Source organism: Crinia signifera, chromosome 2, assembly GCF_055691185.1.
Source record: "Crinia signifera chromosome 2, ASM5569118v1, whole genome shotgun sequence".
In the NCBI taxonomy this organism is placed as follows: Eukaryota; Metazoa; Chordata; class Amphibia; order Anura; family Myobatrachidae; genus Crinia; species Crinia signifera.
The window spans coordinates 228,940,314-228,956,148 of NC_139218.1; the positions used below are offsets into that span (position 1 = coordinate 228,940,314).

The following is a 15,835-nucleotide window of genomic DNA, read 5'->3' on the forward strand; positions in this document are numbered from 1 at the left end:
CCCGCGGCCACTGTATTCCACGCTGTGTAACAGAAAGAGAAGAGATACCTGAAGCAGCTGCCAGCTATCTCTTCGCGCCCGGCGGTGCTACTCGGGGAGGTCAGCGGGGGTCACGCTGACGTCCCCGCTCTGCCTCTCAGCCTCCCTCTCTCCGTCCCCGCTCTGCCATTAACCCCTTCTCTACTGGGGCTTACATAGGCGGACGGGCGGGAGGCTGGATCAAGCTTAATCAGCCCACCGCCCGCCCGCCTATATTACTGTTTAATCAGCCGCCCGCCCAGCTGCTTTAGCGCCTCATTCATTTTGGGGGGGGGCAAGCTGCCCCCTCGCCCCCCCCCGTTCCGGCGCCACTGGTTCCTGTAAACAGATTTATCAACAATATTGGCCTGTTATATAATCCGATCTGGCCCTTGGGATGGAAAGAATGAAATCACTGATGCATGCCTACAAACAAGGCCCCAACCTCTGACAACTCCTGATGCACCCAAACGTGAGCCTAATACTTGGCTTAACAGTGGCAAAACAGGGTGCTTCAAGTGCAGGTCCTGCACTACCTGCGGAGCCATGCTAACTGACAAGTTCCCACAACCCCAAAGTGGCGTCAGGATTAACATCTGTCAGAAATTCCTTTGTACAACGGACCATGTCATATACTTCCTGACCTGCCCTGCGGGCTGTACTACATCGGGATGACCACCAGAGAGAGAATGGGCAATTATCGTGCCTCAATGCCGGTCTGAATTCTGGGGATAGATAAACCTGTGCCAAACATTTTTTACAACATGGCTGTATGCTCATCGATCATGTCCCCAAAAATAAGCGCAGTGGACGTTGTGAACTTACTTTGGAAAACTAGAATCCTGCTGGATCTTTAATCTGAATAGCATTGCACCTAACATGCTCAATGAGAAAAATGCTTTAAACATATTTTTGCAATAACAATTTATATCTTCCATGGCCAGTGCATTTTTGTTTACTTTTTTTTTACGGTTTTTCCTTTTTCACGGACTCGACCATGAGAGATCTGTTTATCTCCTCTCAGAACCATCCTGTTCATCAACTGAAGCATTATAAACCCCTCACTATACAGTATCTTGGAAGTGCAGTCTAGTAGCCATGACATCACTAGGGAAAGGAAATAACAATTTATAAATGCAGAAAACTGCCAAGGTTGACTGTATTTAAAGTACTATACTCCATAGGGGGTCTCTCCCTTTATAAAGCATTAAGTCGTGACCAAGCCGGTGAAGGACGTGGAGGTCTATCTGCCATTTACAGTAGTTCCAATAAGAGATTATAGAATGCCAAACACACTATACAAAACCCTAGGCTACACACACAAAAAATGTCCTACTACTGTAAATATATTTGCAAACATACAGTATAATGACATACCAGTAGAAACTGACACTAAAATGTTACTTTCTATAGGTGTCTGTTTCTTTACCTTTGTTACAAGTGTTAGATTTGTCCTAGTACTTCATTGTCAGCTTTACTGACAGTAGGCTAAAAGTAATGGTCGCCTTGTTCATACCTGGTTTAGTTTTTTGTATGGTGAGCTACAGTATACCTCCTTATTTCATGTACACCGTACACTGGGAATTTACTTTCATTTTGTGTGAGTTTGAAATTGTTAAATAAAGCTTAAATGATACACAATTTTTACATATACCGTAGGTACGTACTGCTAGTTTGTGACAATTAGCAATGCTGATCAGCTGTTGTGCCAACGTATTTAGGAGGCGTGTACGTAAAGAGAGGTCTTCAAAGTCATGTCGAAAAGGAAATGCAATGCTGTCAATAATAACCAGTTTTATCTAAGAGAAAACAAACATAAAAAATAGCATTAATTTCTATAGCACCATCATATGCCCCTTTCCCACTGCAGGTCTTAAATGGTAAATTGCAGTTTTTTCCCCTTTCTAAACATTTAAGGCTGCAGTAGGAAAACGCCAGAGTTGATTTACCGGTTAAAGATAACCGGTATTTCAACACGTTTCAGAGCCGGTTTTTATGCAGTGAGAATGGCTCTGAAACGGTATTTAAGATCCCACCATAGTTCCCCCCCCCCCCCCCCCCGGTACCTTGCAGCTGGTACCTTGCATCCGGGCAGCATGGTTAGCATGGTAGGCAGCAGGCATTCCAGGGCTCCTAGTCGGCAGGTCCCAGACTGATGCATGAATGAAAGCATCATGCAGGCAGAGGCTGCAGCTGGTGCACAGATAGCGAGGGCACTGGGGATCCGGGCAGCGCGGTCCGTGCTCAGGAGGAGGAAGCGGTGGAAGGTCCATTAGGAGATTGTCATTTCATCGGCGGGGGTCCCTGCCGCGAATGGGAAATAGCGGAGCCGTTCATTAAATATGTGAATAGTTAATTAGCGGCTCATTAGATATGCACATATGTAATTTTCGGGCCCGCTATTTCCCATTCGCGGCAGGGACCCCCGCGATGAAATGACAATCTTCTAATGGACCTTCCTCCGCTTCCTCCTCCTGAGCACGGACCTGCCCGGATCTCCAGTGCCCCCGCTGTCTGTGCACCAGCTGCAGCCTCCTCCTGAATCATGCTCCTGCATCAGTGGGGGACTTGCCAACTAGGAGCCCTGGCATGCCGCTGCCTACTGCACTGCCCCGCTGCCCGGATGGATTACTGCCAGGCACCAGGGGAGGGGGTTACCAGGTACCAGGGGAGGGGGTACCAGCTGCCAGGCACCGGGGGGGGGGGGGGGGGGGGGGGGGGGGGGGGGGGCGCGGCAGGACAGGTACCAGGGGACACGTAGTATATTGCCTGGTGAATTACCGTTTTTGTAGCTTTCAAAACGGGTTTAATGTGAATGGTACAAAAACGGTAATTAACCAGTAATCTACCGTTTACAAGCACAGTATAAAATAAGCCTTTCTCCCTCCTAGAGATTAACTAGAAAATTCAATTAGACACTGCAGCATATTAGTGGCATAAATATACATTTTTCTGCCCCCCTACCAAAAGACCTTATACCCCAATTCTGCAACCTGCATGCCCAGATATTGGCCACCAGAGAAAAAAAAATCTGATTCCTGCCCCTTACATCTAAATTGCAGTGTAAAAATAATGCAGCCAGTATTTACCCTGCACAGAAACAAAATAACTCCCCCAAAACTAACTCTCTCTATACATGTTACATGTGCCCCACCTGCAGCGCACATGGTTTTGCCCATTTTGAGAACAAATTTGTACTGCGATCAGATCTGAATTAGGGCCAATATGCCACACATTAATGCCCATTAGCCATTATGTCAAACACTATAATGCCCCTGAAACCATTTTATGCCTAACACACAACAATGTCCCTTACAAATTATGGCCACAGCAAGGCTTGTACTGGAATTACTTTGTTTCCAGCACTCTTGGGATAACTATATACACGCAGTGATGTCACTATAAATTATCTGCCCCATGCCATTTTAGTGCCACTTACACACATAGGGCCTGATTTAGACCCTCTCGCTAAGCAGCTTTCTTTTGCTGCCTGGTGAGTGGATAGGTGCTGCCCCGCCGAACATTAACCATGGCTGCCGGTCCACGGGCACAGATGTGCCTGAAGCTGGCCCTGGTGCAAGAGCCCCAAGCCACCACGGGGCAGCAGTGGTTATTGCTACGCCAGTAGTTATTAACATTGCAAATAGTTGCCAATCAAGAAAAAAAATCTCCCGTTGGTTAACTAACAACCTCCATTATGTATACGTAATTTCCCCCTTTGTCATTTATTTTTGTACCCTCGTCACCTCCTTTCTGCAAAATTGTTGGAAATGTGATCTGGGCAAACTTCCTAATGTAACACACATGGGGCATGTGTTATAGGCTCCTTTTTAGACTGGTTTCCACTGCAGGGCCTTTACGTAAGAGTTCATTTTTGCATTTTATGTGCAGTTTTTTTTTTAATTTGTTTATGTAGGTTATCCCTACCATCTTTTGACAACTTGTGGGTGATCAAGAATGACACATTGTCTACTAATTGTGACATTTATGCTAAAGAATTGGGTGCTTGTGTACCATCATGGCACCCATCGCATCGCAGACCATAAGGCATGCGATGGTATGCGATGCAACGCGATTGGCACCCAATAGTATACAATTTAAAATTGTATACCATTGTATATGGCATACAATGCGATGCGATTTTAAATTGTATAAGCACCCTAATGGGGGCTTACAATGTTAAATGCACCCCCACGCCACCCCGACTATGAACGTGAACCCGAAGCATGGCGAGCGCAGCGAGCCCGCGAGGGGCGGCGGTACGCGTCCTCTGACCTTTTCATACCCCCACTATCCACGTCGGCGTGGAGTTGATTTTATATAGTGTGGCGAGCGCAGCGAGCCCCGCAAGTGGACGCGGAATACATGTAAAGCAAAACGCGTTAATGGGGGTATGAAAAGGTCGGAGGACGCGTACCGCCGCGCTTCGGGTTCACATTCATAGTGGGGGTGGCGTGGGGGTGCATTTAACATTGTAAGCCCCCATTAGGGTGCTTATACAATTAAACATCGTATATACACGGCAGCGTGGAGTTGAATTTAGATAGTGTGGCGTGCGCAGCGAGCCAGAAGCGTGGCGAGCGCACGAGTATTACTTTACATGTATTCTGCGTCCGCTCGCCACGCAATCTAAAATGAACTCCACGCCGACGTGGATAGTGGGGGTATGAAAAGGTCGGAGGACGCGTACCGCCACCCCTCGCGGGCTCGCTGCGCTTCGGGTTGGCGTTAATACTGGGGGTGCTTTTAACATTGTAAGCACCCATTACAGGGCTTATACATTTAATAATCTTATAGGGGGGCCATTTAACATTAAAAACACCCATTAGGGTGCTAATACAATTTAAAATTGTATATGGCATACAATGCGATGGTATACGATTTTAAATTGTATAAAATCGGGTACCATCGCGCAACATCGCATCGCATCCCATTGTAAGGCTTATGGAATGCGATGCGATGGGCGCCGTGCTAGGAAACAAGTACCTGACATTTCCTTGTACTGGGTTTATATGTATTGGATACACGGTCACGTATGTACCTGCTCTATGCTAATTGATGTTAATTTATTGTACCATTTATATACTCAATAAATAAATGTAAAAAAAAAAAATTGGGTAAGACAAATTACCTTTGGATGTTGTGCAAGAAAGTCCGGGAGGACATGTATTTGTGCAAGAAGTTCAATGTAATCATGGCAACAGAAGTAATAAATGTGTGACAGTATGTTGTCAAGTGTGAATCTCTGCATAGCTATTTTGTGATCTGTAAAATAGAAGAAAAGAATACAAAAATTAAAAAGACAAACAAAATGCCCCAGACAGCACTTACTGTACAATGGTTAGAAGACCATTGAGGATAGTTAAAAACAGGTATTTAAAAAACAAAAAAACAAAAAAACCTTTACATTGAAAGGTGTAGAATGGAGCTCCATGTCTTCCTCAGTATCTGCATTGCCAAGAAACTTCCCAAGCAGACTATATAAGAGCATGGTTGATAAAAACCAGGCTGTGGTGGAGCATGTTACATGAGTTTTTTTTTTTTTAGTAAGTCATTTATATTGTTTTCATATGCAAAGTAAAAAAAACATCAACACAAAACAAGAAAAAAAGAAAATGATGTACAGAGTATGCAATAATGTGGAGTATAACATCATACACAATGTAAATATTGATACAGAAGCATAATAAAAGAACATAAGCAACTTGTGAAGACAGCATGTGTCTGATCTTGTAAAAGAATATATAGATACAAGTATGCAGTCAGGTTTGATAAGGTATGATAAAAAGAGAAAGCAGCAAGCCATGAGTGTATACATCATTATAGCTCCTGCTATAGAAAAGCGTAAAGCAAGCACAAAGGGTACATCAAGGAAGTGTAGATCTCTGTAGATTCACGCCAAGGGGTTAATGCACAGGTGAAAGTACATGGCAGTATTAAAATAATGCTAACAGCACCACTGATTCATTTTAATAAGTAACAAACTAAAAGCCCTACATAAGCCTCGAAAGTGGAAACGTCTCCCCACCATTCGCTGAGGTATTCCATCTGTCCCATTTCTTGAAATAGTTTGGGAGTGAGTCTCTAATTCTAAACATAATTCTTTCCTGTCCGGACACCTCATTGACCAAGGCCCTCCAATGAAATACATGAGGATCAGGAGCAAGCCATTTCCTTGCAATGAGGACCTTGGCCAAGGTAGTGGGACAAAAACATCGCTGTAAATTAGTAAGGAGTGTGTCTCTTCCAGATCCAGCCCAAAAAGACATAAATGGGGCGTCATTGCAGGGAGAGTTGGTTCAGTAAGCACTATATCTTCCCATACCTTCGCCCAAAAAGCAAGTATTGACGGACAAGTTTATTACACATGCCAGAAATCAGCCCCCTCCTACCCACATTTTGGCAGTTATCAGATCGTAAGTGTGCCTTATTAAGGGAGACTGGGGTATGATAAACCCTATACATAATATAAAAATAGCTTTGCTGATACACAGAGTAGTGCATCTAGTAGAGCCTAGGACTTGTAACCATTGGTCATCAGATAGAACACCTACATTTACTTCCCATTTACTTTTTGAAAGGTAAAATATATGTAAGTTAATAGGACTATTTAGTGCAGCATATAATGTGGAGATCTGTCCTCTTGGACCTAAGTTAAGAAGTAGTTTTTTGACTGGAGATATTGAAATGGTTATAGATGCCTTTCCAAACTGGGCCTGAATGGCATGGCGTAGTTGTAAATATCTATAGAACGCCTTATTAGAAACATCAAAATCAGATTTCAACTGATCACACGTCTTAAAAATTCCATCTCTATACAACTGTTGGAGCTTGCAAACTCCGTCTCTCAACCACAAAACATCTTGAGATTAGAATAAAAGTTCCCCAAACGAATAACTGAACCGTAATGGAGATTCCTCTTCCAAATCCTGCCAGTCAAAAAATGTATGAGTTATACGCCACACAAGCAAAGTATCTGATGATAGGGGGTAGGGCAGATATGGAGCTCCCAGAAAGCAATAATTGTATAGGGGTCTTGTACCTATTCGGCAAAAATACCTGTAAAAGTAGAAGTACCCTTGTCTTGAAGCCAATTAGAGATATGTAATAATTGGGCAGCGAGGTAATAATCATGTATATTAGAAAAGACCCAAGCCACTGGCCAACTTAAGGTGCCCATACACTAGTAAGATTTATCTTCAGATCTGGCTGGTTGGAACAAAAACATAGTTATGGATGAGTGACAGTTTGTCAGTTTTTCAGCATTTCCAAGCAAATGGTCAACTGTCATTTGCTCTCATCCATTACCAGGATTTTGTTCCAACCAGCCAGATCTGAAGATAAATCTGTGTGTGTATGGCCACCTTAAGACTTGACCAAGGCCTTGATAGCTACTCTCAGAGCTCCACTAACCCATATAAAGGAGGATATAACATTATCTATAGCTGAAAATACCATTTTAAGAATATATACAGGGGAGTTTTGTAATAAATACAAGTATTTAGGCTGAATAGCCATCTTGAATAAATTAATGCAGCCAGTAACTGTAGGAGGAAGCTTCTTCCATAAATGTGCCTTCGTTCTGAACTCCTGTGTAACAGGGTCAACATATTGTGCCACAAAAAATCGCAGGTGTTGGGAGTAATCCAGACTCCTAGATAGGTAAATCATAGAGTCCACAGTGGAGGACACTGTGGGTTTGTGACATCAGGTAAGAAACCAGAAAAAGGCATGACATTAGATTTAGTTCAATTTATACACAGGCCAGAATAAACAATAAAAAGTTAATTCTTTGTAGCACAGAAGGTAGTAAACTTGTCACATCCCGAAGAAATAAAAGCATGTCATCATGCAATAGCGTCATTATCATTACCCATTATTAACATTACCCAACCTAAGACCCTCAATATCAGATGTGCAGAGGTAACTAGCCAAAGGCTCAATTGTAAGTGCAAATAGGGCCGGGGAGAGAGGACACCCCTTATGGGTTACCTCTCCCTAAGGGAAAGGGTCTGGTTGCTGTTAACCAAGATGCAAGCTGCTGGCTTAAAGTAGAATAATAGGACCCAGCGTATAAATCTGGGACCAAAGGGAAACCTGTCAAGTACCCTCCAAAGGTAGCTCCATTTGTCTGAGTCGAAGGGCTTGGCAGCGTCCAAGGACACCACCACTGCCCCTGAGTCAGCATTAACTCATGGCTGTAAATGACAAAATAACCTCCTGAGATTTTGTAGTAAACATCTTCCTGGCATAAAGCCAGTTTGGTCATTGTGGATAACGGATGTGGCCAATAAATTAAGCCTAGTAGCCAAAATCTTAGCTAAAACCTTCACATCGGTGGAGAATAAAGAGATAGGTCGATAGGAATATGGAGAGGTGGGATCTTTACCAGATTTCAAAGTAACAATTATTATGGCTTCAGACATAGGGGGAAATTTACTAACAAAAATTTGATCGTATTTTCATACGAAAATACGATTTTTTTTTTGCATATACGTATTTCTGTCATTTACTATCCCAAAAATACGAATTTTCGTATTCATATTGATGGGACATTCGTATTTGTATTTACAAATACGAATGAATACAACATCGATAGAATACGCCAGGAATCACCATTCAAAAGAATGGTGGTTCCTGATTTACTAAGCGGCCTTATTGATAATACGGTCACTAATTAGTGTAAAACGGCCACGAATATACGTCAGGAAAATACACTGTATTTTGCGGTCGTATTTGGCAGAAGCCTGCATGGATCAGTCAGATCCTTGCAGGCTTCAGTATAAAAAAATAGAGAAATAAATAAATAAATTTAAAAAAACAGCGTGGGGTCCCCCCCACAGCTGTAACCAGCACCAGGCTGACAGAGCCGGGGCCGGTAATAAAAAAAAATCAAAAAAAAAAATCAGGAACCCCGACAAATAGGGTTTCCACGATTTTTTAAAACCAGCCCCAGGCTCCAGGTCCGGTTCCCAAAATACGTGGGACAAAATGACAAGGGGGTCCCCCGTATTTTAAGAATCAGCCACAGGCCAAACCAGCCAGCAGGGTAATGTCACAACCGGGGGACACTTATTAGATAAGGTCCCGCGGCCAAAACATTAACCCTACCGACCAGTCAGCCTGGCCAGGGGCCCTGGGGGAGTTGGGACCCCCCTAATTTTCATCCGACAGGACTGTCCCATATCGGAACAAAAGTGCAGTGTGTACGCAATAAAGGGGTCCCCCCCCTCCAGGACTTACGTGACCAGGCTGAAGCCTGGTGCTGTCCCCGGTGACCCTGTGCGGTGGTCACCGGGCTGATTTCAATGTAAAAAAAAAGAATAAACTATGAGTCCCAGCAAGCCTTCCTCGCATGCTCCCCCTCCCCCGAACCTGCGAGGACTCGAACCACGCACCCTGAAACTGCACGAGGCGACCCCCCACACTGATCCCAGAATGAGGAGTCCGCACCCCGTCATGCTGAGGATTTATCCTCTGGCTTGGAAGAATGCTTCTTTGTGAGAGCACCGAAACGGGATTTGGGAGACTTCCCCCTACCTGCTTGTCCACTGCCAGGCGCACCGTCCCGAAAAGGAGGAACGAAAGGAAGGGTGAAAAACCCCAAAGCGAGAACCGCTCTGCTTAGAAACTGGACCCGGCAGGAAAGAACTCTTTCCCCCCAAAAGCCTGCTTAATTAAGGCCTCCAATTCTGCGCCAAAAAGGACTTCCCCTTTAAACGATAAAGCCTCAAGTAACTTCTTGGAGTCGCTATCCGCCTCCCAGGCTTTGAGCCACAGAGCTCTCCTAGCCGTGATGGAAATGACTGAGACTTTGGACGCCATCTTGACTCCCTTCTGTCCGGCATTACACACATATTCTGCTGCACATTTTACCTTTTACGACAAGGAAAAAAGTTCAGTAACAGAATCAGGTGTAAGCTGACTACACAATGTGTCCGCCCACACCATCATGGCCCTAGAGACCCACGCCATAATAGGCTTTAAGGCAACCTTCCAGTTCCTTATCTACAGAATCTTTAAAGGCCACACCTCCCTGTATAGGTAGAACCATGGTCTTAGAAGGATGGGCCACAGGGGCATCCACTAAGGGCACCTTTTCCCACAACTTTACATGATCCTCCGGCATGGGGTTTAAGGTATTATGGAATAACAACCTTTTCATCTGGTGTCTTCCAGGCCCCCCCCAGAAGATCTGGCATGCTTTTGTCAGTAGGGAAAGTGACTCCAGACTTGCGCTGACTTTTAAACACACCTTCCTGCTGAACAGCGTCAAATTCAGCAAGATTTAAAGCTTGGCGCAAAGCCAAAATCAAGTCCTCCACACCAGGGGCAGAGGCATCCACATCCTGTTGTACCCAAACAGTCTCTGTAACACATTCGCCCTCCTCCTCCTCTGAATCAAGATTAAGGAGAGGTGGTTCAGATAATGGGTGTCTGGTAGAGGTAACCGCAGGTACCCTAAGAAACTGTTTCATGAACTTACTAATTTTATGCACACCCTGAGCTGTGTGCTGCAAAACCTGCAACAAGGCAGGATCTCCCTGTGATGGTGGAGGAGAACTCACAGAGGGCCGAGAGGGAGAAAATAATCTAGAGGAACTGGAAAGCTCATCCCACTGCCTATTGAGGGCCTGTACCAAATCAGCCATAGAGCTGGCCAGGGCAGCCGCCTACGCAGGTTCTGACTGCTCTGCCCCCTGAACTTGAGCCCCATTGGGAACAGCATCACACGCAAATCCCCCTGGCCCATCTGTTCACTGGTTAATTTGACCCCGCAAAACCTGCAGTCAATTAACATGGCAGCCTTCCCCTCCTTCACAACAGCAGAATTACACCTTTCTATCAGTCTAACAAATCACAGTGCAAAATGTCAGGCGCTATACAGAATAATGTAACCAGTGTACTTATCTGTTAACTGCTGCTGTCGCTGACCCAGCGGTCACAGGAAAATCACTGCTTAGAGAAATCTCTCACTGTAGTTTTCTGACAGCCATATCAACTCCTTTCAGCTCTTCAGAATGGAAGAAAAGTCTCTGCTTCAGCGGGGAGGGAATGCGTTTTTGCGCCCTCCCCTTTCAGCCGCTCCCATTAGCCTCCCAGTGTTTCCCCTTCCAATGGGGATCAATTAACAGTGCCCTGCTGCACAGGGCTCCTGTAACCAGCTTGTTCTCCATCCCAAAATGGAGTGCGCTGGTAAGCCCTTGTAAATGGCGGCGCCATAACAGGGGTCCGCCATCCATGACCTCTCTCTAGCAGGGAGCCGATTTAAGGTCCCCCAGGGCCCAGGAGACTCATCTTCATGTAAAAAGAAGAGAAGTCAGTGCACTGAGCAGAGAGAAAGCAGTGCTTTCTCTCCAGCTCACAGGACAAGAAGCAACTCTGTCAGCCCCTGCAGCGCAGCACACAGGGGTGGGATTTTACTCAGACTGAGCAGTTACTGTAATAACTAAATCGCACTGCAGCGATCAGCTCTGAATACCCCCATTGTTCTCTGATTGTGGACATGATTCTCCCACCAAGCATACCTTCCTTATGCACTCTGGTGTACAAACTTATATGATCGAGACTGTCCACCATGCTGAGAAGGGCTATGTGTCTGATTGCACCTTTTTCTGTATATTTACCCATATAAGTTAAGGAAACATTTAAAATGCAATGCATACATACCATCTTGCTGGTTGGCTTGTGTAATAAGATAGCAGTGCAGAACACAAGCATTTGCAATGTCCACCAGCCTTTCAACCATGAAACTGTTCTCTGTGTCAATGTATATTGTTTCACCATCAATACCACCAAAACATTCTGGGATCTGCACATCTACTGCAAGTTGCATACTGAAAAATAATAAGGGACTCATGATTGAGGTACAGCAAAGAAGAAAATGAATTGCAAAGTTAAATAAACACAGTGAAAAAAGAAAAAGATAATGTGCACCTTCAAATCATAATAGCGAATGTAAGTTATTTGATGACCACATATTACGCAATATGTTTGTTTAACCAAAAAGCCAACCCAACAAAAGTAAAATATTTCATAAATGGGAAAAACAATGTGCACTGCAGGTGAGGCAAATGTAACATGTGCACTGTAAAGGCCCCATTCACTTGTGCGATTTGGCCACTTTTCATTGGATTTCAAGCTTCTGGAAAGAGGTATTGGATGAAAAGTGGCCATATCGCATGCATTTTCCTCCAACACTGCTTTATTTTTACATTGCAATTTAGATTTCAGTTTGATCACACCCGACCCAAATCCAACTCTCTCTGAAAATGTTACATCTTCCCCACCTGCAGTGCACATGGTTTTGCCCATTTGAGAAAGATTTTGAAATCAACTCTGAATCAGGCCCCAAATTTGTACGTTTGTAGTTTCGGCAATCAAAATGGTTGTTTAGCTGGGTACATACTTCGCAATGGCGGGCAAACATATTGGATGTTGGGTACAAACCAGAAGAAGAAATAAGTGACAAAGTAATATTTACATATTCTAGGTTTCTAGTGTTATCCCCTGGTTTGCCATTCAGTAGAACCAATCAGGTGATGTCGCTAGCTACCATGGACACCTGCAAATTGTGGATGCACACTGAGCAATATGCCAGATTTGGGTCAATATCGTCTCAGTGTATCCAGGTTGAGCCTCTGCATCTGTACATGAATGCTACAATGTAGCAGCCACAGCTTTTTTTCCAAAGTAAGTTTGGTTCCTTCTACAGACTCAGGGGTAGATTTATCAATTGGCGCTGTGGGGCATATGCGCTATTCCAGTGCGCAGAAGCAGAGGATAGCGCTTCCCCTCATCTATTATACCCGCTGTTCGGGTACATGGGAGGAGGGATAACGTTATACGTTATCTAACAGTGGGCGCCTGCTTAATATACCTTATTTATTAAGTTCCTGGATGGCTGTGCGCTCCTCCTTTTTTCGCTGGTCTCCTGTATGGTGTTCAGCACCGCTTGCTGGTCTCGGACATCTTCAAATTAAAACTGCGCATGTGCATATACAGCAGCCGCTGCGAACATTACCAGGCACATGCGCAGTTTTAATTTGAAGCCGCCGGAGACCAGCAAGCGGCGCATCGCAAGTCAGGGAAACCAGCGCATGCACAGATGAAACAAGGGGGAGAAGCGGTCATACTTTATGGGAGGATGCATATCCCCGTCTACTGGGGATAACGCACTCCCTTAACGTATACCACATAGTTAATACATTTAGAAGAAGAGCGGTGCCGCTTCACCACAATAAAGTGGTGAAGCGAAAGGGGGCAGATAAAGATCCTTATGGGCAGATAATAAATCTACCCCTCAGTCACACACAATATGCAAGTGCAATTATATCAAATTAATCAGCAAAGCATCCTTGTGCATCCTAGTTGCATTGTGTTTTAAATAACCCATATCTGTAGCAATAAAGATTCCCATTAGCAGTGTTGCACAGGACCTGACAACTTACGCTCGTCATGCATCTAGAACTTCATGGCGTTTTAAGGCAACTTGTATCTATATTGCTACTGGTTTAGGCAGTAATATTACCTGTTATTCATTTATTTGCATTCTCCTATATACTACTTGCTTGCACTGTAGTGTATATTTGGACAGTTGGAAAAACATTTTTCCGAAAGGTCTCCCATTTATTTAGATACCAGATGTGTACTGTAGTTGCCATTAGAGCATATATAGGGGTATGCAATATGCTGCCGCTATTTCCGACATGGGAAAAAGCAGCGGCTCCCTATTCAATGCTGTCATTAACGACAGCAGTGATGCAGGATCACGGCAAAAGGGGCCCACCTTCAGAAGCTGTCGGGCACGTTTTGCCGATAACGGCCGTGGATTGTCGTGATCCAGACCGCAGATCGTCAATCCACGGCCGTTTTCACGGCCACGCCCCATTTGCGCCCATCGGCAGGCGGGACATTGAATCCCGTCTGTCGTTATGCGATCGATCTGACTGCAAATGGGCAAGGATCACGGCTGTCGGCGGGGATTGACAGCCGTGATCCCAGATTGCATACCCCCCATAATGGTTTAGTGGGTGGATGAAAGGGCTTTCTTTCATCTTTATCTTCTAAATTACTTAAAATAATCTTTACAGCCAGATAAAACAGTGGATTAAGCTTCTACGAGTTTACATATAAAGTCCATCAAACATGCAAACATGCAAAAAAAGAATGAAAAAAAGTGTACTATTGAAATATATAAAGGACTAAATAAAAGTTTGAATGATCACAGTGCTGTGAATGGTCACAAGTATCTAAAGGTTTCGTTTCCTCCTTTAATCTTGTGTGTGTAACCTGCACCAGGTATAGGTACCCTAACTCACATGATATATATCATCATAAAACATGAAATGGTATCTATTTTCTAAAATTAATAATTATTCCAAGAATGGTGTACCATGTACTCTTGATAATGGCCGCCTGTCTGTTCAGATAAAGGTATCTTTAAGCAGCTTGGTTGTATTCCTTTTTGTGCGTTTGGTAGCGGGTTATGGGGCAGATGTATTAAGCCTTAAGAGATAAATGCAAAGGTGATAAAGAGAGATAAACGTCTAACCAATCAGCTCCTTACTGACATTTTTCAAATACAGCCTGTAACATGGCAGTTAGGAGGTGATTGGCTGGACGTTTATCTCTCTTTATCACCCTTGAATTGATCTAGTTAAGGCTTAATACATCAGCCCCAATGTGTGAAAGATATCTTCCATCAAGTTTCTCCATAATTATCGACAATATCCTTCAAACATGTAAAAACATGTGTAGCATTGTTATATCTGAAAAATTAAAGATGAGCTATAACTGTGGTGTCAAATAGGAAAGCCTATCCCACTCACATGTAAGTGTATAAAGGTTTCTTTTTCTTCCTATTAGCTTGTGTATGTAACCTCCAACAGTGATGGTGTTGTAACTCAACTCTAAGAATAAATAAAATCTGTGTAAAATCAATATCGCTGGCAAAATGATCGCTGAACTACCATATTGCCAGTGATTTGTTTTTGCTGCAGCGATAAATCGCTGGGTGCGAATTCCCGTGTTCACGCCCCCTAATAGTCGCTGTTGCAGGAGCATGCTCCTGCGATCAGCTGTTTCCCTTTGGGGCTCTCCCGGCAGAGTCTACTTTTCATCAGCGACCATCTCTGGTCTGGACAATTTAGATTAAATGTTACGTTAAACGTTAAGCAGACTAGCTTTCGAAGCATTAGCTTAGAGCGAGCTTACTAGTATTATATACACACACATATACACACACACACACACACACACACACACACATATACTGTATACATACACATATACATAAATACATACATACATGCCTTTCCAGAGTGGGCCAATGTCCACACAGAAATGTATTTCCAGAAAAAAGGCCGCACTCGGAGACTTTATATCAGGGTGAAAAAAAAATGTGTGGGTTTTAATAGCAGCAACGTTTTGGGGCTTACACCCCTTTCCCAAGCCACACGCAAGTGAACAAAACATAATAGTGCTCAAAATAAAAACCTGCAGCCCCTCCTTTCCGGGCGTGTGCTTGTCCCCTGGCACCTGCCATGCTCCCGTCATTCGCAACCCCCACCCACAGCGGAAGCGTATCTGCAGGAAGTCACGGACTGAGCATCCGGAGACCTGCACCACCCAGTGCTGCTACTCATTGCTATGGAAACGCGGCTGCCCGGAGACCTCCATAATTACCGTACACAACGTTTGACATCATAAAATACAACAATAAAAAAAACATTGAAAAAACAGAAAATAACTTCAAGATCGTGCTTTATCAGACCTCAGAATACTGAGGATTAAAGTGCCATATATAAGGAATTAA

At 44.1% G+C, this 15,835-nt stretch overlaps 1 protein-coding gene across 2 annotated transcripts in view; it reads right to left on the reverse strand.

Annotated features, from left to right (window-relative positions):
* RAD51C (RAD51 paralog C) overlaps positions 1 to 15,835 on the reverse strand; it is an 84,395-nt gene that overhangs the window by 48,017 nt on the left and 20,543 nt on the right. Inside the window, exons 3-5 of one of the 2 annotated variants that reach the window (XM_083173971.1) lie at positions 11,689 to 11,855; positions 5,150 to 5,283; positions 1,686 to 1,817 (exon numbers count right to left, since the gene is read on the reverse strand). In XM_083173971.1, coding sequence (XP_083030097.1) covers positions 1,686 to 1,817; positions 5,150 to 5,283; positions 11,689 to 11,855 — 433 coding nt within the window. The remainder of the gene's footprint in view (positions 1 to 1,685; positions 1,818 to 5,149; positions 5,284 to 11,688; positions 11,856 to 15,835) is intronic. The other variant, XM_083173972.1, reaches the window with a different exon arrangement.